The sequence below is a fragment of the Squalius cephalus genome (assembly GCF_949319135.1).
Source record: "Squalius cephalus genome assembly, chromosome: 9".
Classification (NCBI taxonomy): Eukaryota; Metazoa; Chordata; class Actinopteri; order Cypriniformes; family Leuciscidae; genus Squalius; species Squalius cephalus.
This window is the reverse complement of record NC_137130.1, coordinates 42229793-42256755: the sequence shown is the minus strand read 5'-3', so window position 1 is coordinate 42256755 and position 26963 is coordinate 42229793. Positions and strand designations below refer to the sequence as shown.

The 26963-nt window shown below is 42.4% G+C and overlaps 1 protein-coding gene across 1 annotated transcript; it reads right to left on the bottom strand.

Annotated features, from left to right (window-relative positions):
• Window positions 1-990: 990 nt before the first annotated feature.
• pcbp2 (poly(rC) binding protein 2) lies at window positions 991-26505 on the bottom strand. The gene is made up of 12 exons (XM_079882236.1): window positions 24172-26505; window positions 23404-23543; window positions 13157-13189; window positions 11725-11841; window positions 11520-11651; window positions 10305-10433; window positions 9414-9488; window positions 9294-9335; window positions 9143-9215; window positions 8942-8997; window positions 6380-6549; window positions 991-2118 (listed from the first exon to the last, which is right to left on the bottom strand). Exons 2-12 carry the CDS (start codon window positions 23494-23496, stop codon window positions 2082-2084), a joined length of 957 nt encoding a protein of 318 aa, XP_079738362.1. The 5' UTR covers window positions 23497-23543; window positions 24172-26505; the 3' UTR covers window positions 991-2081.
• Between the last annotated feature and the right edge of the window lie 458 nt (window positions 26506-26963).

Sequence of the window (26963 nt, the reverse complement as noted above, 5' to 3'; positions counted from 1 at the left end):
TGTAGGTCTTCGCCGATGTCATTTTCAGTCAGAACATGCATGCACAACAATCCTCACATCACACGGATCCTCAAAAAAAAACACTGAAAACCTGCATTCTGTCATTAGATGGCGATGAAAAACCTGCACTTTGAAACTCGTTTTCAAAATTTAGTGTTTTCAGGCACTCAAAACACTAATGTCATGAAAATGAACGGCCAAAACGCATACAAAGTTTTCCGGTTTTAGCTTAAAGCGGTGTCGTGTAAACAGCCCCTCAGATCACGTCCTAATTCACTCCCTTGAACGAGCACCGATGTGCCTCAGATTTCGGGATTTGTCGGCTATTTCACAAAACTGTAGGCGAGTGAAAATCGGGGCTAAAATCGTGCAGTGTGAACTCAGCATTACTGTGAGCAGGTCATCCATGTACAGTAAATGCAAATCAAATTGAATCAAAATGGTGATGAATGCAGGACTTCGCCAATGATTTCGCCTGATTAAAGAGGACCTATCATGCTCTTGCACACAGTCTTGATGTTTTCAGGCTCTACTAGAGCAGATTTTCCTGCTTGAATGTTGATTATTCTCCTCATATTCTCCATTGTTGCGGCTCCTCTCTTCCCAGTCTGTCAGAAATGCTCTGTTTAGTTCCTGTCTCTATGAAGCCCCTCCTTCTGAAAAGCACACTGTGCTCTGATTGGTCGGCTGGAGCAGTGTTGTGATTGGTCGAGCGCTTCGAGTGTGTTTGGGAAATGTCCCGCTCTTACCATAACCGCCAGTTTAACACACTACTAACTCACTCAACCAGGCCCCGCTCCTTTATTCTGCGTATGAATTATAATGAGGAATATTGTGACGTGTTCGTTCCCGGAAGAAACTCAAGACTACAATGGAGGCGTTTCAGGGAGTTCAGAAACACTGACCTTACATTTTCTTCTTAGTCAAACATTAATCACACTCAGATGTGCATCACAACACAAGACGTAAAAACCAAAGGACACCATTCCATAGTTTCAGCATTTCATGTTTTAATTTTGCATGTTTAATTCTTCATTCCAGCTGCACTCCAAAATCTACAATATTCAGAAAACGTGCACAAAAAGGTTTTAGGTTTTCCTTCCTCCTGCGAGAAAATAAAATAGAAAAAAATAAAATAAAATAGAAAACATAACTATTACTCAAGCAGAGTAGAGAGGAAACTAGTGTTAAATCTAGAAAGTTCCTTCTAGTCATGTAATTGATCAGTAACTCAGTCGCATCATCATCATATAAAGGTCAATTGGGAATCCTCCAGTCTGGGCTCCAAACCACAGGGTTAAAAAAAATATTCTCTCTAAAAGAAATATTCTCAACTCATTATTATAGCAGTAAATGTCATGTGTGCAGAAACTGCAGCATCTCCCAACCCTCCCTCGAACAAAACCTCCAACTTCAGGATAAAGAAGAAAAAAAACACAAATATTGAGGAATGACAAATATTCAATGTCAAAAAAAAAGAAAAGAAAAACAGAAGTCACCTGAAACCTGATGCAGAAAACAGAGCTTATCCTCTGACACTCGCGTCTAGGACTTTAAAATCCGTAACTTCCTAGAGTTAAATTAAAATAAATAAATGTCCGATACAGGGAAAAACGGTCAATCTATCATTTTGTAGTTGCTCTCTTTTTTATTTTTTCTGTTTTTATAAGAAAAATCTGAGATAACAAAAACATATTAATGCGTTTTTCAGATTTTTCCCACTTTCTCCTCTGTCGCTTCCGTATGGTAATGTTTAACTGACAAAAATACGCAAAGAAAAGAGACATTAAAAACTGTACGCAAAGGGATTTTTAAAAACATTTTCATGAAATAAATAAATAAAACACTTGTGTGTGTGTGTATATATCCATGAAGCATAGCTGGGGTGGGTGAAAGGAAAGGATGGGTTGAAAATACTTGGTTTCCTTTTCGCACTTAGAGAGCGTAAATGTGATGGAGGAGGAGAAAAGGGTCACAGAGAGAGAGAGAGAGAGAGAGAGAGAGAGAGAGAGAGAGAGAGAGAGAGAGAGAGAGAGAGAGAGAGAGAGAGAGAGAGAGAGAGAGAGAGAGAGAGAGAGACATCAGTTCGCAGCCATCCCTGTCGCCTCGGACGAGAGTCTGCAAGAGCGAGAGAACAACAGATGTCAATCACGTGTCAGATGAACATCACTAGCCGCACTTCCATTACAGATTTGCGCTAAACTTTTGCCATATTTTCTAAATGTCGATAAAAAAACTATTGTGAAATGACGGCGTTTCCATTAGCCGATGTTATGCGACTGAAACGTAAATGTTTTTCTGCGTGATCAGACATCATGGTCGATGGCGACTGATGTTCACACATCTCAGACGTAGGCGTGTGATGCAACATTAGTCAGGGTTCCCACACCTTGGTTAACTTAAAATTCATGGACTTTCCAGGCCCAATACCCTCAAATTCAAGGACTTAATGTGGGGACAGATTTCGAGTGAGAGCAAGGTTACATCGTGTACCGTGTAAGATAACTTCAACAATGTTTCATGTGTCAAACAAAACTATGCAAAAAAGCTTTTTATTTTTGGCCATTCTTGGACATATTCTATTTGTCGTATTTCTGTTTTGCATAAAGCTGAAGAATATTCGGTACATCCTATACTGTATTCTAAAATGATCTGATATTAACTTTTGCATGGACTTTATTGAAAAGAGCTTGGATATATCGTGTGTAGATCCAGCTGCATGACTTAAGAGACGCTTCTCCCATGCCATCCACTGATAGATTGACAACAGACTCTGCACTGGCCAAGTGATGGTCCTTAAACCAATAGGCCTATACCTTTAAAAGCACGGATTTGTCAGTCACTGCTTCAAGTCAGAAGTCCACCAACTCTGCGGTTCGCCTTACGTTCATCATTAGTTACTGGACAGACCCACTGATACCTTTTTTCATATCTGGAGAGGACATGAGCTCGACATGGTTTAAAAAAAAACACGCATTACGCCCGCTTATAGCTCTAGACTCCGCCGGTATGGAAACAAAGACGCTAACATGAAATCACTTGCAAATGCAAAGTGACATCACAAAACTTCTCTACTACTTCTTGTGAAATATCATTATAATTACTATTATCCACACTGCAAAATCCTTTTGTTTATTCAACTGTGTGGGTCTTAGGGATGTTAACCGATGACCGTTTGACCGATGGTTGACCGTATCAACCTTAACCGATCAAAGCTGTCGGTAGTCGGTTAAAAAAGAAAGAAGTGATCTCTAAATTAGGCTATTATAGACAGTGGACTAAACGCTACTACAGTTAGCCATCTCATTCCAAGATCTTTTTGTGTGAAGTGAACAAATTTTCCACTCAATTTTTCATAACTCGCCTGTTTGTACTTAATAAACCAACAAAAACATTTAGCGCGAGGTCACAGCGTTTGGGTTCGCGCGCTCACAAGGTCTGCGAAAAGTAAAGGCTACAGGCTAAAACACTCGAGGTTAGAGCCAGGGCAGACGACAGGAATCATCTTTCTTTATTATTGTTAGCACTACCTCAAACTAAAGCAGCGTCTCTTCAGAGCTGTCATTTTCTTAAATGAGCCGTGGCAATGTTTCAAATGAGCTTCTAACGCTAGACAAACGCCTTTATTTCAACGCGATCACCTTGTACCCAAACCATTTCGAAACTAAGGAGCCATTTGTCCTCCGATTACATACAAGCTCCTCGGCGCCGCGTTTGCGGGACTCATGTTTCGCGCTGTAGGGGATTTAGAAAAAGTGACGTGAGTGGAGGGCGGCGCCGGGGCAGTGTGTGTTTGTGTGTGTGTGTGTGTGTGAGCGGGAGGCAGAGCGGCAGAGAGATGCCACAGAGTTGCGAAATTGCAGACGCGGCTCAAAATGGCTGTTATTTCAAATAGCGTAGCATATTTTAAACTAATCGGTTAACCGGTTTCAACCGGCTAATGAGGCTCGGTGGTCGGTCAAGAAAATGTTTAGTTTTCGCCATCCCTAGTGGGTCTATGTAAAATACGGGACAAATCGCGTCCCGTATTGAACGATGCGTACCTTTAAATTTAAAAAACTTATTTTACATTTAAAGTTCTGTATTTTACAGGACGGGTGGCAACCCTACTGGCTAGCCGTTCTTAGTAATCTGCATCACGCTTCAGCGGTTTCAGCCTATTTCTGCAGTGTCTCAAGGTGTCTGTGAAACGTTGAGGTACCATCCTAGTGGTTTAGTGTGCGCGTGAATGTCATGGCAATGTACAACACTAAGTACCTCATGTGGGAAACACTTAACGAGTAAATAATGAATGATGTAAATGCGCGTGACTAACGTAAATCAAGTAAGCTAGTACGCATAGGCCACGAAGTGTTGGCAAAATAACATTAGCGGACTGGAGGGAATAATATGGAATTTTTTCCAGAAAACTTCTTGTAAAAAATAAATTCAAGCACATTCAAGGACCTGTATATCTGTGTGTGTTTATTTTCAAAAACTTTCCAGGGCCTTGAATTTTTTTTTCAGATTCATAAACTTAAGGATTTCAAGGACCCGTGGGAACCCTGACTAGTGGACAGGACAGACTCTTATACTGGGAGTTTCTCCCTCAAGCTCGTGATTGTGGCGTTTCCTTGAGGTTTAGAATCCAGTATTCCTGTAAATCTTTTGTCTTTTATGAGTTTAATAGAGAACCGTCTCGTCCTCTGTCCAAATACGCCGCATCATCTACTTCAGCTGACTGTAAGTGCGCAAAAACTGTTTCCATTGCAGTTTAGCGAAATATTACTTTTTCGAATTGCCTGAAAAACCTCCTCATGTGTGTTTAAAAACTTTTCTGCGATAAATGGGAGTTTTTGTGAAATTGACGTGTTTCCATTGGCCGTATTTTACACTCGCAATTTCAGCTCCCGCAGTGTGAAGGGTAATGTGGAGTACGGTAAAGCTGGCGATGTGGAGTACGGTAGAGCGGGCGATGTGGAGTACGGTAGAGCGGGCGATGTGGAGTACGGTAGAGCGGGCGACGTGGAGTACGGTAGAGCGGGCGATGTGGAGTACGGTAGAGCTGGCGATGTGGAGTACGGTAGAGCTGGCGATGTGGAGTACGGTAGAGCTGGCGATGTGGAGTACGGTAGAGCGGGCGATGTGGAGTACGGTAAAGCGGGCGATGTGGAGTACGGTAAAGCGGGCGATGTGGAGTACGGTAAAGCTGGCGATGTGGAGTACGGTAAAGCTGGCGATGTGGAGTACGGTAGAGCTGGCGATGTGGAGTACGGTAGAGCTGGCGATGTGGAGTACGGTAAAGCTGGCGATGTGGAGTACGGTAAAGCTGGCGATGTGGAGTACGGTAAAGCTGGCGATGTGGAGTACGGTAAAGCTGGCGATGTGGAGTACGGTAGAGCGGGCGATGTGGAGTACGGTAGAGCGGGCGATGTGGAGTACGGTAGAGCTGGCGATGTGGAGTACGGTAAAGCTGGCGATGTGGAGTACGGTAAAGCTGGCGATGTGGAGTACGGTAGAGCGGGCGATGTGGAGTACGGTAGAGCGGGCGATGTGGAGTACGGTAGAGCGGGCGATGTGGAGTACGGTAGAGCGGGCGATGTGGAATACGGTAAAGCTGGCGATGTGGAGTACGGTAGAGCGGCTGATGTGGAGTACGGTAAAGCTGGCGATGTGGAGTACGGTAGAGCTGGCGATGTGGAGTACGGTAGAGCGGCTGATGTGGAGTACGGTAGAGCTGGCGATGTGGAGTTACAGTAAAGCTGGCGATGTGGAGTACGGTAGAGCTGGCGATGTGGAGTACGGTAGAGCTGGCGATGTGGAGTACGGTAGAGCTGGCGATGTGGAGTACGGTAAAGCTGGCGATGTGGAGTACGGTAGAGCTGGCGATGTGGAGTACGGTAGAGCTGGCGATGTGGAGTACGGTAGAGCTGGCGATGTGGAGTACGGTAGAGCGGGCGATGTGGAGTACGGTAGAGCTGGCGATGTGGAGTACGGTAGAGCGGGCGATGTGGAGTACGGTAGAGCGGGCGATGTGGAGTACGGTAGAGCGGGCGATGTGGAGTACGGTAGAGCTGGCGATGTGGAGTACGGTAAAGCTGGCGATGTGGAGTACGGTAGAGCTGGCGATGTGGAGTACGGTAGAGCTGGCGATGTGGAGTACGGTAGAGCTGGCGATGTGGAGTACGGTAGAGCTGGCGATGTGGAGTACGGTAGAGCGGGCGATGTGGAGTACGGTAGAGCGGGCGATGTGGAGTACGGTAGAGCTGGCGATGTGGAGTACGGTAAAGCTGGCGATGTGGAGTACGGTAGAGCTGGCGATGTGGAGTACGGTAGAGCTGGCGATGTGGAGTACGGTAGAGCTGCTGATATGGGGCACACAGGTGAGGTGATGCGTTACCGTGCGTTGATCAGGTACTCGGCCAGGCTGATGCTGGCGGGCGAGCCGGTGATGGTCACCTGACGGTCCGTCGAGCCCTCCACGGGGTTGGCGATCTTGATCTGTGCCCCGGACATCTGGCGAATCTCGTTGATCTTGGCACCTTGACGGCCGATGATGCAGCCGATCAACTGTCACAATCAACCAAGACATTAGCACTAACAGTTCACAAAGCAGTGCTTACAAGTCTCACACCACTGGAGTCACGTCTAGGGTTGGGAATCGAATACTTAGACTAATGTGTGTATTTCAGAATGACTTTAAGCCACTGAAGCGCAAGAGACTGTGGTCATGTGTATCAGTATATTGGGTCAGCTCTTAAAGTGACGGCGCTGATATTCCTGCCGTCTCTATAACACTAATCAAACTACAGAAGACTGAGAAAACTCACTCGTTCTTCACTTAGTAACTTGTGTAACTATATTTGTAATGTATATTTTATTTATAAAGTGCAGTGTTATCTTACATTTGATTAGTTTCTGAACTTGAAAATATTAAAACTCTGTTTTAATCAAGTATGTATTTGTTGCGATTGCAAATATTTTATCTGTTGTTTAATAACTGAGTGTTTACTTGTCTTTAATAACACTTGAAGTTTATATTAGTTCGGCTAGTTGTTTTTCTGTGGTGTCTTTAAACCGCAGGCTAACGTGTTCTTTAGCCTGATGATTTCTGTTCATCATATTATATAAGTGTATTTTTATTATATACAGTGAGGAAAATAAGTATTTGAACACCCTGCTATTTTGCAAGTTCTCCCACTTAGAAATCATGGAGGGGTCTGAAATTGTCATTGTAGGTGCATGTCCACTGTGAGAGACATAATCTAAAAAAAAAAAATCCAGAAATCACAATGTATGATTTTTTAACTATTTATTTGTATGATACAGCTGCAAATAAGTATTTGAACACCTGAGAAAATCAATGTTAATATTTGGTACAGTAGCCTTTGTTTGCAATTACAGAGGTCAAACGTTTCCTGTAGTTTTTCACCAGGTTTGCACACACTGCAGGAGGGATTTTGGCCCACTCCTCCACACAGATCTTCTCTAGATCAGTCAGGTTTCTGGGCTGTCGCTGAGAAACACGGAGTTTGAGCTCCCTCCAAAGATTCTCTATTGGGTTTATGTCTGGAGACTGGCTAGGCCACGCCAGAACCTTGATATGCTTCTTACAGAGCCACTCCTTGGTTATCCTGGCTGTGTGCTTCGGGTCATTGTCATGTTGGAAGACCCAGCCTCGACCCATCTTCAATGCTCTAACTGAGGGAAGGAGGTTGTTCCCCAAAATCTGGCAATACATGGCCCCGGTCATCCTCTCCTTAATACGGTCCAGTCGCCCTGTCCCATGTGCAGAAAAACACCCCCAAAGCATGATGCTACCACCCCCATGCTTCACAGTAGGGATGGTGTTCTTGGGATGGTACTCATCATTCTTCTTCCTCCAAACACGTTTAGTGGAATTATGACCAAAAAGTTCTATTTTGGTCTCATCTGATCACGTGACTTTCTCCCATGACTCCTCTGGATCATCCAAATGGTCATTGGCAAACTTAAGACGGGCCTTGACATGTGCTGGTTTAAGCAGGGGAACCTTCCGTGCCATGCATGATTTCAAACCATGACGTCTTAGTGTATTACCAACAGTAACCTTGGAAACGGTGGTCCCAGCTCTTTTCAGGTCATTGACCAGCTCCTCCCGTGTAGTTCTGGGCTGATTTCTCACCTTTCTTAGGATCATTGAGACCCCACGAGGTGAGATCTTGCATGGAGCCCCAGTCCGAGGGAGATTGTCATGTTTAGCTTCTTCCATTTTCTAATGATTGCTCCAACAGTGGACCTTTTTTCACCAAGCTGCTTGGCAATTTCCCCGTAGCCCTTTCCAGCCTTGTGGAGGTGTACAATTTTGTCTCTAGTGTCTTTGGACAGCTCTTTGGTCTTGGCCATGTTAGTAGTTGGATTCTTACTGATTGTATGGGGTGGACAGGTGTCTTTATGCAGCTAACGACCTCAAACAGGTGCATCTAATTTAGGATAATAAATGGAGTGGAGGTGGACATTTTAAAGGCAGACTAACAGGTCTTTGAGGGTCAGAATTCTAGCTGATAGACAGGTGTTCAAATACTTATTTGCAGCTGTATCATACAAATAAATAGTTAAAAAATCATATATTGTGATTTCTGGATTTTTTTTTTTAGATTATGTCTCACAGTGGACATGCACCTACGATGACAATTTCAGACCCCTCCATGATTTCCAAGTGGGAGAACTTGCAAAATAGCAGGGTGTTCAAATACTTATTTTCCTCACTGTAAGTGTATAAGTGTGTTATTGCAAAACATTTAATAGTAGCTGAATATCTACGGTTTATTCACCTTATCCAGACTGAAATTAGGAATCGACAAGAATCAGTATCGAAATCATTAAATTCCAAACGATACCCAACCCTAGTTGTGTAACCTTGTCTAATCTTTCAGATGTGTGTGTCAACACACACACTTAGAAGCAGCGTCAGTGAACTCACATCGTTTGGAATGGTCAGTTCGTGAGAGCCTGTCTGCGCAGACGCGTCCATACCGGCTGCAGGAGAGAAACACACACTCAGTGACCGGCTTACACGTGTGTGTGTGTGTGTGTGTGTGTGTGTGTGTGTGTGTGTGTGTGTGTGTGTGTGTGTGTGTGTGTGTGTGTGTGTGTGTGTGTGTGTGTGTGTGTGTGTGCGCACCTGTGAAGCCCTGGCTGCTGGGGGCCAGAGGGAACGGGCTCTGCTGCATGGCCAACTGGTGGAGTTTGGTGAGCTGTGAACACAGAGAACAGCATCACAACAGGCCCAACTCTGAGCAGAGGATTGTGGGAAAGCAAAGAGCGCCTCTTACATCAGGCTGAGGAATGGCATGTTGTCCCTGCACCGCGTATGCCTGCAAAACACGGGTTTCAGATCAAACACACACACACACACACACAGAGAGATGCTACAGTGACATCACGACGCTCACCTGTCCTCCTGCAAAGATGACAGGCGATCCTGAGGGTTTGGGTCGGTACGGGATGGTCACGCCTTTGGGAGGCGACTGCAACGAGAAGAGGAGCAGAACGATCAAACCATGTGGTTTCTGTGCATGGGCTGTTGATTGGATGCTGAGATGTGGGCGGGGCTTAAACACACACATGACTGGAGAAGTCCACAGACCCACACGCCACTGGAAGACCCAGCTATGACATGTTGATTAAACATTGCAAGGACTAGGGCTGGCAACATTAACATTTAGAATATTCGTCAAATTATAAAAAACACGTGCATTCAAATGTTTGGTGTGTGAAGAGGTGCGCGCGACATGAGGACGTCACTGACGCGGTGTGTTTCTGCTAGCGGATCCAGTACAGCACGTGCGGCGGTGTTGCTAATGTGGGGAAATGATGAACACACTCTCAGTCGGAGGCAATAATCGTGCAACGACACACTTGACCAAACCTGCACATCGGTCAGAGCGGAGTGTGTGTGTGTGTGTGTGTGTGTGTGTGTATCAGCTGAAACACGCTCAGCACTCGCTCAGATCAAGAGTGTCTGGTGTTTATGCTCATCTAGCTGTAGATGTAGTGTTTCTGAACGCCAGTTTGCTGTTGTGTGTTGATGTTCATCACGCTGTGTGTTGAAGTGTGTTTTCTCAGGTTGCTGATGCACAGTTTTATGCACTACTGTAACCTAATGTTCCTTGCATGCACATTAAAGAAATTAGGCTATATTTTATTTAAATTGTTACAAAAGGTAATGCACTTTAAAAGTGAATGTCATTTCAGTAAGAGATGTGATGCGTGATGTGGTGTGTGTTTGCTGCTCGCGTGCGCCTCTGGTGGACATAGGAGACACAGCTCCGCCCTCAGCATACCTCCAGCATGACCACACAGATCTGCTTCACACACTCGATGATGGACAGCGGGGTCCCGGCGATGGTGATGGCTCTCTCGGTGGAGTTGGGCAGCATGTCTCCAGCCACCTGTACCTGAGCTCCTGTCGACTGAACACACACACGTCACTGTATACACATACAGATAGAGATATTCTGGGATTTATTGTTAACCGATTCATTCAAACGTTTTGTCTTAACAAGCGAGTCATTGAATCATTCGTTCAACTGATTCGATCACTCAGTGATGAAACACCGTCATGTGCCGTTCAGAGACTCAACAGCCCCGTCTCTTTGTTGGAACTATTTCCGTTGGCGAAATGGAGCAAAAACAGCCGATATTGTGCCTAAAATGTAAGTCACTTACTATTAACTTCTTGCTTCTTGAACTGTGGTATAAAATCAAAGTCACGTTTGTAATCATACTGATATCTGGAGAAAGAAACACTCTTCGTGTGATATAGATTGACTATAGTAAAGTATATGAATATAAAGGGAATAGAGGTATTTCCTAAATTCTTGAATATTGAGGGCATTATAAACACATTTTAATAAACTCAATCACGCAGTGAAAGCGCACTAGTCTAACTTACTAGACTACATCACGTAGTGTGTGTGTGCTCTACGTGTGTGTGTGTGTGTGTGTGTAAAGTGAGGGACACTCATAAAACAGGGTTCGTACAGACACTTTAGGAGGACTTTAAAGCACTTGTTTTTGGTTTAAGGACTTCAGAGATCTCACTTATCAAACAATATCTTTTGTTTTTGTACAAATAAAGTGCAGCAGAAGCGATGACTGTGGAAACTCCAACCACTGAAGGACTCTATGATAGAGATATCGCTCTCCTTATTCAAGCTGATTTCCCCCATGCACATGTGACTGAGCTGAGGAATGAAAGCGGTCTCATAGACTTGCATATTTATGAGCAATATCACACTCATAGCCATGAAGAATGTCTATATCTATATCAGACGGACTGCAGCTTTAATCTTACATGAAGAGATAAAATGAAACACTAATTTTCCATATATTGATATCAATAATTCAAGTCCTTCTTCATAAATATGACTGTTCTCAAGGGTTTCAAAGAGCCCAATTCAAGTTCCTCACGCATTAAACAGCTTCTGCGAACCCTGTTAGAACGCACTCATTATGGGTATTATGGGTATCATGGGTATTATGGGGTGTCTGCTCACCTCCCTGATCTCCTTGATCTTGCAGCCGCCCTTGCCGATGAGCGAGCCGCACTGGCTGGCCGGCACCACGATCCGCAGCGTCACCGGGGGCTTGGAGGTGGCCGTGCTGTTGGACATGGAGCTGCTGATGTCCTGGAACACACACACACACACACATCAGCACAGACTCTCACACACACACACACACGTGTGGAGCGAGCAGTACCTCCTCCAGCTTCTCGATGATCATGGAGAAGGCTTTGAAGATGGCGGTGGTGGGGCCGGCGAGCGTGATGATGCGTTCGGGACAGTTCCCCTCAGAGATGTTGATCCGCGCACCGCTCTGCGCACACACACACACACACACACACACACACACATCAAGATCTAGGGCTAACGCTAGCGGCTAATTTAGAGATTGAGTAATCGAATAAAAAAAATAAATGTGGTAATAAAAATAGATCCAAGTGAACAACAGCCGTAAAAATGACTTAATACAAATATATAATAACAAGCAATAATAATTGGTTCAAAGTAAGTAATATGGGTTCAAGCACCTTCTATGTAACAGAAACAGTAGTGCATTACAATATTGCGTTACTGCCTTAAAAAGTAACTAATTGTGTTCCTTAGTTACTTTTTTAGAAAAGTAATGCGTTACGTCACTTCTGCGAGAGCCCTTTACACCACAGTGAAGAATAACCTCAGGCTGAGGACCTGCAGAGGCACGTGTCCAGCAGAGGGCGCCACAATCACGTGCTTTACTGAACACCAGCAGAGGGCGCCACAATCATGTGCTTTACTGAACACCAGCAGAGGGCGCCACAATCACGTGCTTTACTGAACACCAGCAGAGGGCGCCACAATCATGTGCTTTACTGAACACCAGCAGAGGGCGCCACAATCACGTGCTTTACTGAACACCAGCAGAGGGCGCCACAATCATGTGCTTTACTGAACACCAGCAGAGGGCGCCACAATCATGTGCTTTACTGAACACCAGCAGAGGGCGCCACAATCATGTGCTTTACTGAACACCAGCAGAGGGCGCCACAATCATGTGCTTTACTGAACACCAGCAGAGGGCGCCACAATCATGTGCTTTACTGAACACCAGCAGAGGGCGCCACAATCATGTGCTTTACTGAACACCAGCAGAGGGCGCCACAATCATGTGCTTTACTGAACACCAGCAGAGGGCGCCACAATCACGTGCTTTACTGAACACCAGCAGAGGGCGCCACAATCATGTGCTTTACTGAACAACACTGTTAAAATACAGCATGTCAAATAAAGGATATAATAACCAATGCCTGCAGACGTGTTAGTCGTTACACTACCGCATGATCAAAACCTTGTTTAATATCGGCCAAACTACATTTATTCAAATATACACGTAATCTTTAATATTCGGTCACTTCTGTACGACAGAAATGCATCAGCCGCTGTAATTCACAAAACAGTGCATATACTTATTTAACTGCACTATGCTATATTATGATTGTAAATGGTGTTGTCTATGTCGCTTGTCTCAGTAATGGGTCTAGTAATGTGTCTGTGGAGCGGTTGCTCCGCACTCGAGGAGTTGCTCTAATGTAGAAGTGGACTTTAGTGGAGGAACGGTGGCCGCTCTATCAGCACACAGCAGCAGATCTCACCTCCTCTCGCATCTTCTTCACCGATTCACCTTTCTGCAACACACACAATGATAAACAGGTTAAACCAGTACTAGCTGTGGTTGGCCACTAGGTGGCACTGTACCAACACAATAAATGCAGTTTGATTCTAAACTTGGAATTATATTGTTTAACTGAACATCAAAATATTAGGCATGACAGCCAACATGAGTGTGTGTGTTCCTGTGGTGTGTGTAAGTGACCTGTAATCACAGCAACAGCACACACACGATCTAAACAACCTCTCCCCGTAGCCTGAGATGCAGGATAGTTATCGTTCTCCACACGTCTATGACTGATGAACACGCTCATCACGAAAGCCCATCAGACGGCCTATCCTGACATGCACTTGGCCGAAAACTGATCACTTTATTTTTTTAATAATTATTAATCTTATTTGAAATTATTTTTTGTATAATTGTATTAGGCTTATTAATGAAATAAATGACTGAATCTGAACAAAAAATAAATAAAAATAAAAATCAAGCCAATAAAATAACCACACTATTATTTAAAGTGACACGAAAATCGGACAGAAAATAAGCTCATAATAAAATAATTTTTAATATCAGTATATTACTCTTTATTCAGTACTATGCAACAGAATCAGATTTAACAGATTTTTTTTTTTGCCAATGATGAAAATAGAGTATAGTCCTGGAGAGATGTTATCATCAGAGCACGCGAGCGGATCGGGTGCATGTGTGTAAGAATAGTGATCGACCGATATATCGGGCCGATATTTGCGGGTTTGACGTGTATCGGCCGATACGCAACTGCTGCGTTCGCCGATAGTTTTTTCCCAGCATTATTTACAGACAGGCGTCCGCGGGCAGCTCTGTGTTGCTGGAGACGCGGCAGTTCACGTGCAGCCCATGCACTGCCCCTCCCACACAGTGCTGGAAGCCTCTTCTAGACAACGGCAAGTTTTAAACTTTCAAAGCATCTTTTAACTGTTTGACTTAGCTGAAATATTGCCATACACTTTGAAAGTGGAAACACGTTGCTCTATATGTGCGTGCAACTATAGCTAAGCAAGTTTGTGGGTCCAAATGGAGAACGCGAATGCCTCATCTATAAAAGTGCTTGTCATTGTATTTAGGGAGCTGCAAATAGCCAAGTTTGAGGCTATCCATATGCATACGGCAGCTGTTACAAACACTGGCCATAGGATTAAATAATGCCGACGTTGTTCCGTGATATTTGTGGGAGTTTATTCAGTGACCCCCTGGCTGAGGTTTGGACGTGTGCTCATAAAAGAAGCGACGCGGTTGAAACACGCATGTGATGCAGCGCGCTCGTTTGTCCAGGCGCTCCTATGCCGTGGTGAGATGAAAACATCTAAACTCTTCAGAGTGCCGCAAGCGCACGCAGGTCATGTGACAAAACAACTGCCCTTTCCATGACAACATCGAAAGCTCGGCCGAACAGCTGATCATAGCTGGACAGCGCTGGTTTTTATTTCTCATCTCCATAAATATATGTAGTCGTAAAGGGCTAGAAATTAAATCCTTAATTCCTCGTCATCATGGAGAGAGCAGTTCGTGTTTGCATAGCAACAACAGACGCCACGGGAGCGCAAGCGCTTGTAGAAAGGAGAAAGCGGCGCGGCCGTGCTTTCCACACGTTTTAGACGCGATCGCTAATTCATAATAAACTGAGAATCTATTTGGTTTAAAATCGTTTTTGTTTTGTTTAAAATGGAGATCACGATTACATATATCAGACAACTACACAGAATAACATGTTCCAGTCTATTCATAAAAAAAAAACTAATGTAGGGCCCTATAATTTCCGCGATCACGGAATCGCGGAATTGGCAAATTAACGCGGAATCTAGTGTCAACGCGGAATTTTACATATTTGGAATAAAGTTCTGTTTTTGTGTGGGAGAAAAACGTATGTCTGAGGAAAATCGCATATTACTGAAAGAACGAGCAGAGAGAGGCCCGGTCGCGCGCGCGTCTTCAAACTGTCTTGCTCTCTCTCACTCCCTCTTATTAATCTAAATCAATTGAGAATTGACACAATGGTAAAAGATCGGAAGAACGAAGTTACACGTGGAGCATTCGGATATTTTTTCCTGAATTAGGCTACCGCTGTGTGTGAATTGTGCAAAAAAAAAAAAAACCTTTTTTACCTTTCCTTCTTCTCTGAAAAGCGTTCCGCCCATTCAGCTGACATAAAAAACACTTTCAATAAACTAAACAAAACCTATCCAATGATGAAATGTTTTCTGTGTTGACAAATCTTGTGTGATGTCCTAAAACTGCCGGGATAATCACACAACGCGTACAAGTCTGCTAATGATACGTCCGATTCGCGAACTAATGACTCCTTTGAACCGATTCACTTTAATAAATGGTTAAAACAACTGATCTGTCCAATAGGGTTGTAACGGTATGAGATTTTCACGGTATGATAATCGTCTCAGAAAATACCACGGTTTCACGGTATACGATATTAAACTCTCAATCATCAAAAATCATCAGCTACAATGACCCTTAAATGAATGAAAACAGATATGGTTTTTGGTTGAACATGGTTTATGAAAATGCAATCAGATAAAATGTAACAACTTTTGTTTGAGAGGTTTACTAAATTAAAACATGGACAAAAAACTATACACGATAGTAATATATTTCAGTCATTATTTCTTCAGGCTAAACCAAACTTTTTTTGACAGGTTGTACTGAACACCTATGAGTTTCAGTCAGTGTATTTGATGATTATTCTTTTAGAAAAAAATATAAAATGCTCATTAAGTGTTCTCTCAGAGTAGCTCTGGATATGTTCATGTGTTCACGTCTTCACATACATAGTGAGTGAGACAGCAGACGCTTTAAAAACCATGATGAGCATCATGCGTACTTGAGTGTGTACTAGATCTACTAGACGAAACGGCGCTGCTCATTCATACAGAGACACGCTAAATATAGAATTAAGGGGGTCGCACACCAGTCTTTTTGCGCTATATATTCACAGACACGCACATCGCGATTTGATTTACTGCACAGCTATATTTTTATTTATTCATCCATTTTTCAAATCGCACATTTTACGTGGCATCTGTATTGTACTGTCATTGTTTACAATTACAATACTGGATTCCGGGATTCCCTCTGCATGACAGAAATATGGCCTTAACTTATAAATGGAATTACCTTTATCTTCACGGAGGGATGGTGTTCCCGAATATGGGAGAACATGTTCGACGTGTTTCCTCCTTTTGCCGCCACTCTTCGTCCACATCTCTTGCAAACTGGATATCCATCTTAAAGGACAACCCCACGATCGTTTTTCGGAAAATATTCCCATACTGCAGATTTTAATTGTTTTTTTTTCGGCGGAGGATAGAGATTCGCAGCGTCTCGGACATTTTCAGCGCTGTACAGGTATGGGTGGAGTGTAAGCAGTCAAGCTGAAAGAAGTTGCATAGGCCTATATGCGGCAGCGCGGGTGAAATCTGGTTTCATTTTTTTTTTTTTTTTTTTTTTTTTTCAAAACCGCGGATAAGCAAATGTGCACGATATGATAATCGTACATGTCAATATCGCAATAAACCGCCATACCGGTATACCGTTACAACCCTACTGTCCAACACTGAATCGGTTCGGTGTATAACAAAATCGGTAACACTTTACAATAAGGTTCCATTTATTAAAGGGGGGGTGAATTGCTGTTTCATGCATACTGAGTTTTTTACACTGGTAAAGAGTTGGATTCCCATGCTAAACATGGACAAAGTTTCAAAAGTTAAGTTGTACGTTTGAAGGAGTATTTTTGTTCCAAAAATACTCCTTCCGGTTTGTCACAAGTTTCGGAAAGTTTTTTTCGAGTATGGCTCTGTCTTACGTAAGATAGAGCGGAATTTCCTTATACGGGTCCTAAGGGCACTTCTCCGCGGCCGCGCGCGCACTCGCAGACCAGAGAGAGAAGAGAGCGAAAGCAGTACGTTACCTCAAAGCGCTCTGCTCTGCTTTTAGGGAAGTCAATGTCACCAAAGAAGTGGGTTTTTGGTTGGCAGGGCAAGACAACCCTGCACAGATTCCCAAAGAACCCAGCGTTAAGGAACCCGTGGATGGAGTTTGTTTTTCCAGAGCATCAACGGAGGTTGTGCATGACTCTTTGTTCCCTGCATTTCGACGATGATTGTTTTATAAACAAAGCCCAGATCGACTTATTTGCAGATCGTCTAATGCTTAAGGATCGAGCAGTCACGGTGAGTAAACTACTTCAAATGTCTCTCTGTGTTGTTGTTAGATCGGTTAGCACAGCTATAGCACACCGCCCACACGGCCCGCCCCCAGCCGCTCGGTTTTTTCCGGAAAGACTCGGTACAGTCAATCTTTCACTTATAAATATAATAAAACTAAAGACGTTTTGGAGATATGAAGGATGCAATACTACTCTATAGGTACTCAAGATTAACAGGAGATTGAGTGAAAATGAGCATTTCACCCCCCCTTTAAACTCTAGTTAACTAGATCAGTTAACATTAACTATTAATAAAGTGCACTTCTACAGCATTTATTAATGTTTATTAATGTTAATTTCACCATTTAGTAGACTACATTATTTAAATAAAAAGTTGTATTTGTTAACATTAGTTAGCTTAATGCACTGTATGAAGTAACATTAAAAATACAGGGTTATGGTTAACTAAGATTAACAAAGATTAATAAATACAGTAACAAATGTATTGCTCATGGTTCATGTTAGTTAGCCTAATACATTCACTAATGTAAACAAACCAAACCACATTTAACATCTCTTAAAATGAGAATTTTGTTTGTTACCTCAATAAATTTAGGGTCATTTCCTATTTTATTTGTGTACATTTTAATTAAAGACACTCTTTTTACGACTAAAATAACTGTAAAGGGTAAAAAAAACTGAATTCCCATAAATTAAAACGGAAAAAACGGAATTTGCAAAAATTAAAACGGAAAAAACGGAATTTGGGAAAAAATAAAACGGAATTTGGGAAAAAATAAAACGGATTTTATAGGGCCCTACTAATGTTAATCATTAATTCAGACACGTTTAAAACAAACAAATTAATTCAGTCTCAGCAGTAAAGCAGTATCGGCTCCAAATATCGGCCCAAGAAAATCGACAGCCCGTATCGGTCATCGGCACTAAAAAAATCGGTCGATCCCTAGTAAAGAATAGTGTTCTTTAACCCTCTGGGGTCTGGGGTGTTTTTGGGGTCCTTGAGATGTTCTGACATGCCCTGACATTTGTGCTTTTTTCAGTTGCTTATAAACATATTAATGGCAAAAAAAAATTACACACTATTTAGCACAAACAGGACTACCATAATATGTGAGCAACAAGAATGTACATGTCTGCATTTTTGAGAGAATAATGTTTATGCGTGGTTATTGAAAAAACTAAAAACTAAAGTTTCTGAAATAAGGCCACAAAACACATACTAAATATGTGGCAATAAGACTTTTGTCTAATGGATTTCATCGCCTAGTGTTTTTTCTTCAAAATGATATGAAAATCATCCTGCCTAATCATTCACAAAAAAACGATACATTGATTTTAGTTTTGTGAAACACTTTTAGTTTGGAAAGCCAATATGCGGATGGGGCGTAAACGATCCAACAGCATCATGCATATTTAGTAGTTCACACCTGGTGAGACTACGTCCCTGCATACTTAATGAGCCATTCATTCAGGTGTGTCTCCTATAGCTAACTTAAATATACAAGCTTCATAAAAATGATCATTCTAGGAGAAAATTTCAGATGGCATTTAGAGGCTTTTGCATCTGAACTCTTCATATATACACACACACATATATATATGCATGCACATACATACTTTATAATCTTTTCAAAACTAGTCAACGTCTTTCAAAACTAAAGTATACATTTTATCATACGTATTTCAAAGTAAAGGATTCATTAGTTAGTTGATGACTTTATTTTTGACAAAACACATACAGTATATATTCCTCATCTCAGTATAGCAATAGAGTTTGCTAAAAGCTGTTCATTCAATACAGCAGTATTTGAAAATCGATCATATTTTGTAAAATTACATTTATATTTGCATTTATGTCAAAACCTAGACACTTTTAAACATCAAAAGGACATTTATTAATATGTATTCGTGTCAAAATGACAAATAAACAGATTTTCCTATTCAATTTTGCATGGAAACGCTTCCAAGACGCTTGCGTGTCGCGTGAAAAATAGGCGTCGGTTCTATTTCTAGAATGCACGCGTTTTCCACGCGGCTCGTGCCGCGCCTGAGACGCGCGTCTCACACAGGCAGTGTGCAAACTCTAAACTGTTAACATGGATGGGAGCCGAAATAAAAACAGACACGCCACGCAGCTGAGACGCTTACGCCACGCATCCAGTGTTTCACCGGCCTTATCCAGCGGATGTGGGCGTTTCACAGGTTTGTATGGATCGCCTCACATTTGCGTTTGAATAGCGCGGTCTCCGTAGGCGGAGTCACATTAAAACTTAATTAGCTGAGATGAGAACGACTGACATCTCTCTCTTTACATACATATTATATAAACTGTGAATATTTGTTTTTTATAAAAATTACTTCATTTGAAAGAAGATAATTCAAGCTTCATGCCTGTGTGACTGTATGCCTGTTTGACTGAGTATTCGCTGAGTTAGTTCATTTTCGGACGCGTTTCAGAATTGACTTCACTGACGGAGAGTAGGCAGAACTCGCATCATGTTTATTTTTCTTTATTTGGCGAAAAGCACAACACTTTGTTTTTATTATGAGCATACACAAAAAAAATACACACTAAACAGGATCGATTGATGTATAACACAAGCATATAAGATAAAAAATAATATTTTTTTTTAATTTTTTTTTTGCACTCATACGAAAAAAAACGAGCCTATCGCGCCGGCGCGATAGCCGACCTCAGGGGGTTAACATTAAAGCACGTCAACCTATTCTTTAAAGGGGTCATATAATGGTACATGCACTTCTACAAGTTGATTGTACTGAAGTGTGTGTTGGCAGTGCCTGTACACAACCATCATAAAATGATAAAAATCCATCCAGTGTTTTTTTTTTAATCTTCTTATACGTTTCCCCCACCGTCTCAAATCAAGCCGTTCGACCTAGTGACGTCACACAGTCGGACGCCCCTCCCACGATTGATTGACAGCAGCGTTTCAACACAGACCCGCCCTCGCTCGTGAGCGAGCTGTCAATCATAGTCCACACGTCATTGTTGATACGCTGGAGCGCTGTCTGTGAGCAGAATGACGTCTAAGCGATTGTGGTGTTCTGCTCTTGGGTGTAATAACGAACACAGCATCATTTTCGAGGGTCAGTAAAGCTGGTTTTGCTAAGAAGCTGCTCCTGAAAAAAGGATCGGTACCAACTATTGGTGTTCCTGCTGCACCTCCAGAAGAACTGAAGTGAGTGTAACGTTTTATTAACCTTTATATTAATATTTATATTAGGGCTGTCAACGAATATTCTAAATTCGAATATATATTCGAATAGTTAAAAAAAAACAAATTTCGAAGGTGAAAATTAATATTCGAATGTGAATTTTGAATGTGGAAAAGCACGCCCACGAGCGTTCAATGTCGGCTCTATATACTGTAAAACTTCAATTAATGTTAATAATATTTGTTTCAATCACTGAATGAAGCCTGCTATATTTGGGACAAGAGTCGCGACCTTAAATTGCTTGCACAAAACTCTTGATCAGCACTCAACATTTGTTTATTGTTGTTGTTCATTTAAACCGTTATGCACAGAGCGTGAGGGTGAGGGCGAGAGAGAGAGAGAGTGCCTGCGAACAGAGTCCTGCACGGGTTCGGGTACCCGACGGGTGATCCGCAAATTTTGCTCAAACGGGTGAAAAATATCCAACTGTGTCGGATACGGGTGCGGGTCGGGTCGGACACGGAGGAAACACGGGTCTTAACCTATTTTTTACAGTCTATGGTCTAAACACGGCTTTAAAACAATCACATGCAAACGTAAAAATATATGCATATTTTTAGGAACACATCTACACAAATATGCCTGTATTTCAAGTTGATAAAATAATTTAAAATCCACATCAGTTTATTTGTGCCCACGCCCTCCCAGGATCTATAACACAGATTTAACACTGTTCAGTATGTGTGGTGTGCAGGGCGTGTTTGAACCCAAAATTGTCAGATGTAGACTAGACAAAATCGGACCCGTGCAGGTCTCTGCCTGCGAGTGATAGTGAGCGAGCGAGAGTGAGGTCTGCGGTCTTGGCCATTAGTTACTTGTTTTTCTGTAGGTAATACGTTGTCAAATATGTTTCAACTTAAATAAACTACCTATACAAGTAGTTGTGTCTCTTTGTATTAATTTGTCCTGTTATTGACGTAATGCGCGTCATTGACAAAATGCGCAACCAGATGTTCGAATAGTTCGAATATTCGTGTGTTTTTTAGAGGGAATATTCGAACGTCATTTTTGAGCAATTTTGACAGCCCTAATTTATATTAATCTTTGCAAATCGCTGCACGCTTCAGGACATGCGGTTTACACTCCGGGTACATTACGGCATGTTTTCTATGTATGACATTCTCAATATAATTCATAATCCCACGTTTATAATGAACACCGCGTTATGGTTATTGTGTTACGGTGTCTGCACAGAACAGAGGGGCGGGGTCAGCAAAGCTCATTATCATTTAAAGACACATGCACTGAAACGGCGTGCTGAAAACAGCTGTTTTTGACCAGGTAAAATGAGTTTTCTTACAATACTAATGAGAATTTTTAATTAAAGTATATTACAAACTTTTAATTTAGACCCTAAAGAATCATATTAGCTTGTACAAAAATGGCATTATATGACCCCTTTAAACTAGCATCATATGTACGGTGGCCCAACACACATTATTATTCATTCGTTACTTATTGACATGCATGGAGCTCCTCTTTAATTAAAGCGGCGATTCTGGGTATTTACCCAGCGCTGTTAGAGTTCAATGAGCCGAACGATTCAATTTAAATCCAAATTTTGCCATCAATATATTTTCATGAACCCTTAATAGAGCCGTGTGTTGCTCGATCAGTCGTTCCTGAAGCACGCGTGCTACAGTTCACACGCAGGATTACACTAGTGAAGCTATTTTAACAGTTTTATCACACCAATGTTTTTCATGGACCTTTGCACATATTACTGTAGAATTAATCTCACAGCGCTGTTTCTCACAGCCACGTAAGTGATGCTTAAACGCTAAAGTTTGGGCTTTATACTGAAGCTAATGGTCTGTCATCTCATCTTACACCGCTTTACTGACCCAGACTGTGTACATTCACACAGCTTTATAAATGCACTGGCTAACGGTAAAACATCCACAATGTGGATCTCACTGACGGCATACAGTCCTCAGCTTCAACGAGGAGCGTTTGGGTGGTGTTGTGCACTCAGGCCACCGTACACATGACCACTCCACGTGTGTGTTAGACGACTGCAATGAAGAGTGCCAGTAGTGTTCCTCAGTGGAGATTGAGACTGCTCTGACTCGACGTGTTAAAGTGATCAGGATGAAGACGTGCAGCAGTGACGAGAGCACACACACACACACACACCTCACTGCATTCTCAACATTCATTACTTGATCCTCAGACACAGCACGTTCATTCTCTTTATAGGCGGGTCTTTGTTCATTAACACAGAAAACCATGTGTGTGTGTGTGTCCGTCCATGTTGAACTTCTTGTGTGTAAAACTAAAGCACCTGTAGACGGAAAGACCACACGAAGAGCTTGACGTGCTCGACTAACATCATCTCAGGCTAACTTCTATTAGCTCAGACATTGATATGAGCAGCTTTACTCATAAAGCTCCTCCGCTGCGGGTCTGTGCGTCTCTACACCGCCGCCGCCACTGAAACATCACATTATTAAACGTTTAGAAAATCGATTTTTGAAATTTGTGAATCGGTATTCGTGTGTGAATCTATTTTTATTCCCCCATCCCTAATATAAAGCATCAGACACGACACACACACCTCGACGCCTCGCAGAAGCACTGAGAACACGGGATGCCGGCGGAGGACGAGTTCAGAGACACACACACGCGTGCGGAGATCGAGCTGTGTGAAGCTACAGGCCGTGATGAGCTCAACGCCGAACCCAGGCTGAGTGTGTGTGTGTGTGTGTGTGCTCAGGGCTGTGCTGTGTGTACTCAGGGCTGTGGTGTGTGTATGTGTGTGTGTGAGAACACACCTTGCCGATGATGCTGCCCACTTCTTTGCCATGCATGAGCAGTCTAATGGTGAGCGTGACGTTGAGTCCTCCTTCGATCACACCAGAGTCCATGATGATCTGTGAGGCGAGCTCGGGGTCTTTGGTCACGGATGAGAAACCTGTCAGAAAACACACACACACTTCATCTCATCAGCTCGATGTCAGTGTATGGAGGCATGTTCACACTGCAGATCATCTACACTGAGCTTCCCAGAACACCACAGCACCGGCTAGGGCTCAGTGGATCAGAGGAAACACACACTCGAGAATAAACACCATTATAAGGCGCTATTCTGCAGGTTTATGTTCATATGAAGATTAATCCGAGAAACATGAATTCGTATTTACGTTAAAACTCAACTGAGCCATATGGCTATTGGTGAAAACATGAAGATATTCCGAGTATTCGTGTAAATAATGATGAAGTCCGCGGATCATTGCTATAAACACGCCGTGTATCGCGTGTGGTAATGAATCAGTGCTGGAGCTGCGTTAGCATTAGCTCGAGTGTGTTTACTAGCTGCGCACCAGCGCGAGAACAGCCCCACACGACCCCTCACGCGAAATACACCCGCTGCATCTGCATTTACAGCGTTTATCTGGAGATTTACACTACACACTGCTGTGCTCAGTGTGGGAATGCCAGCAGACGTCGCGTGAGAAGTGCGCAGGCTGGCTAGCTCGAGTGCTAAGGCTAGCGCGCGGCCTGCAGGCCCGTGGCGCGCACGGAGCGCGGTAAAGCCTCACCTGACGCGCGCGCTCCGGGATGGGGAGAGGGTCCGAGGGTCCGGAGGGTGAGAGGGGAAGGTTCGGGAGGTTCGGGGGGAGTTTTGAGAGGATTCGGGGAAGAGGGAAGACACGGCTGCGTGATCGAGCTCCACTCTTACAAAGACAACAAGATGTGTCCCGATCAACCTCTCACCCACGACCTTTCTGACGTCAGCGCGCTCGGCCACGCCCCTCGCGCACGCGCACTGCTCACTGCGCGCAGTACACACTGCGACAACACACACCGACGTGTTGTTTTTTTAGTGAAATATGGAATAGTTTTGCTCAGTTCTTGTTCGTTTTCCAAGCAGACTTACAGGTGAGATCATACGTGTACATACACCTCGCAAAATCACTGTTACCACGACAGATGGTTTCCCCCTCAGATTTAAGGGTTGCACTTCTTAAAGGGACAGTTCACCCACAAATGAAAATTTTGTCATCATTTACTCACCCTCAAGTTGTACCAAACCTGTATGAGTTTCTTTCTTGAACACAAAAGAAGATATTTTGAAGAATGTTTGTAACCAAACAGTTGATGGTGTCAATAGTTTTTTTTCCCCTACTCTGTAAGTTAATGGCTACCGTCATCTGTTTGATCAAGGAAAATGCAATATGTGTATCATCTTGAGAGCAAGTGCAAACAAGCCAAGAAAAAAAAACACATAGGTTTTTTTTAAAACCTATAAAACAGTACAAACCAAACAAAGTCGACCAGCCAATTCAGCAGCTAACTTGCATTGTAATTGACTGATTGTCATGAAATTTTACAGAACTATAGAAGCGCTTTTGCTAACTGATGGCCAGAATTAAAATGAATAATTCAGTGCCCTAAATAACATGTTCATAAGCACATTAAAAGTGTGAAGGAAAGAGAATGACAGTAATGCTAATGGTTTTGGCATCAATGGTTCAATAGCTTCACATAAAATACAAATGCAAGGAAATTGGTACACTTCTAAGATTCCACTATGCATTATTCTTTGGAACTGGTTTGGCATAATGTAGAGGAAATCAATCAAGCTATTTTATAATTGTGTGTGTGTCATAGTTTGATTGTTATCACACAGATCTTCCCGGTTTATTAACCATAGCCAGGTTTCCAAAAACGGTTAAGTGCATCAAAATGTTTACTGATGTAGCTGATTAATAATATATTTCATAATATATAGTAAAGTTTTGTTTCAAAACGGATGAGGAAAATATAGCGCCTTGGAAATCTCCGCAGCTCGTCAAAAAATAAATAATCTGTCAATCGATGGAAGGCTGAGTTTCCAATGCTGACAAAAATAAAGGTCAACTGAATAAACAAAATGTAATAAAATCATGATTTTATAGAAAGAAGCTGGCTACTTGACAAATGAAAATAAATTTATATTGAAATTTATAAATACAATTTTTAAAAATGTAATATAATTTTATCTCAAACCAATTAGGAAAATAAAGTGGGTTGAATCCAAAAATAATCTGTTGAATCAGTTAAGCTATAGACCATTTAAAAAAGTTAAATATACACAAATAAAATGTTGCATCTTTTTTGCATTTGATGCACAGGCGGATTAACTGGCCGAGTGCCCATGGGGCACCAACTACGTTTTCTATTTTGTCATCTGGTGAATTTTTCGTTTCTTCTTATTATTTTTGTATTATTATTAGGGCTGGGCAAGTTAACGCGTTATTATCGCGTTAACGCATTTATTAATTAACGTCGACAATTTTTTTATCGCACGTTAACGCAGTTTTTTTATTATTATTTTGAAAGTCCGTTGCTCAGTTTAGCGGGGATGCTCTGCCATGTGTAATCCCTCCTGTTGATGTCCTGATAACTATTTAGATTCAGGAAACTCACAAACAGCGAGGATCAGTCTCTCTTCAGTCTCGCGTCATTTACAAAAAGTTCAAGACAATTCAACTTCGGCAGCGGGCGGGCGTGTGCGCACAACCGTGACAGTTTCACGTGAACGCACCCGCTTGTCCCAGCGCCTTGTGCTCGACCACTTCACCTCACTCTACCAAACGCGAATAGAGCGTCTGGCGCAAGTGATTTCAATGTTAAAGTCAATGCAAAGACGCGTTTATGCGCGTCTAGAGGTCCTGCTATGCGCGCGCGCGTCAAGTTCGCGTCAAACCTTTGCTTTTTACGCGCGTCAATTTCGCTCTGGACGTGCGAATGGATTCAAAATCTTCAACGGTAGACGTGAATTTGAAGCGCTATTCACGTTTGGTGTGAACTGTGAACGCAGGAACTGGGAAACTTGCTACTGAACACAGACTGTTTCTGCTGCTCCCTGATGAAAGATACTGTTGATACCTGTTCAGAAAAAAGAAAAAAAAGAAAAAGAAAACAGGACTCTGATGGTAACTTGTTTAACAAGCTAAAAAGGTAATGCCTTGGCAGTGGCAAATAGCTTTGGTTTAATATTTGATTTGATTACATTAGTGTTTAAGTTGAGATTTACAAGAAATATTTTATTGCTACTGTGTAAAGGGAATACTGCTGGTAAAAAGCACATTAGGCTATTTATTTAAAGTTTTTGCAAACCACATGTTATTGCACTTTTGTGTATATAGCAGTACATTTAGATCTGCTATACACTATACTTTAGAATTCATTATAAAATTTTGCTCGTAACAATGCGATTAATCGCGATTAATCGCAAGAAAATCATGCGATTAATCGCGATTAAAATTTTTAATCGTTGCCCAGCACTAATTATTATTAAATCAAATGCTTGACCAACTAACAAGCGATCCAAAATTCCAATTCTATA

Excerpts from the sequence above, each read along its gene's own strand:
- pcbp2 (XM_079882236.1), bottom strand. The coding sequence starts at position 23,496 with ATGGACTCTGGTGTGATCGAAGGAGGACTCAACGTCACGCTCACCATT. Across the intron at positions 9,489-10,304 it reads TCTGTGTGGTCATGCTGGAG|TCGCCTCCCAAAGGCGTGAC; the intron begins GTATGCTGAGGG and ends TTCTCGTTGCAG. Across the intron at positions 9,216-9,293 it reads ATGCCATTCCTCAGCCTGAT|CTCACCAAACTCCACCAGTT; the intron begins GTAAGAGGCGCT and ends CTGTGTTCACAG.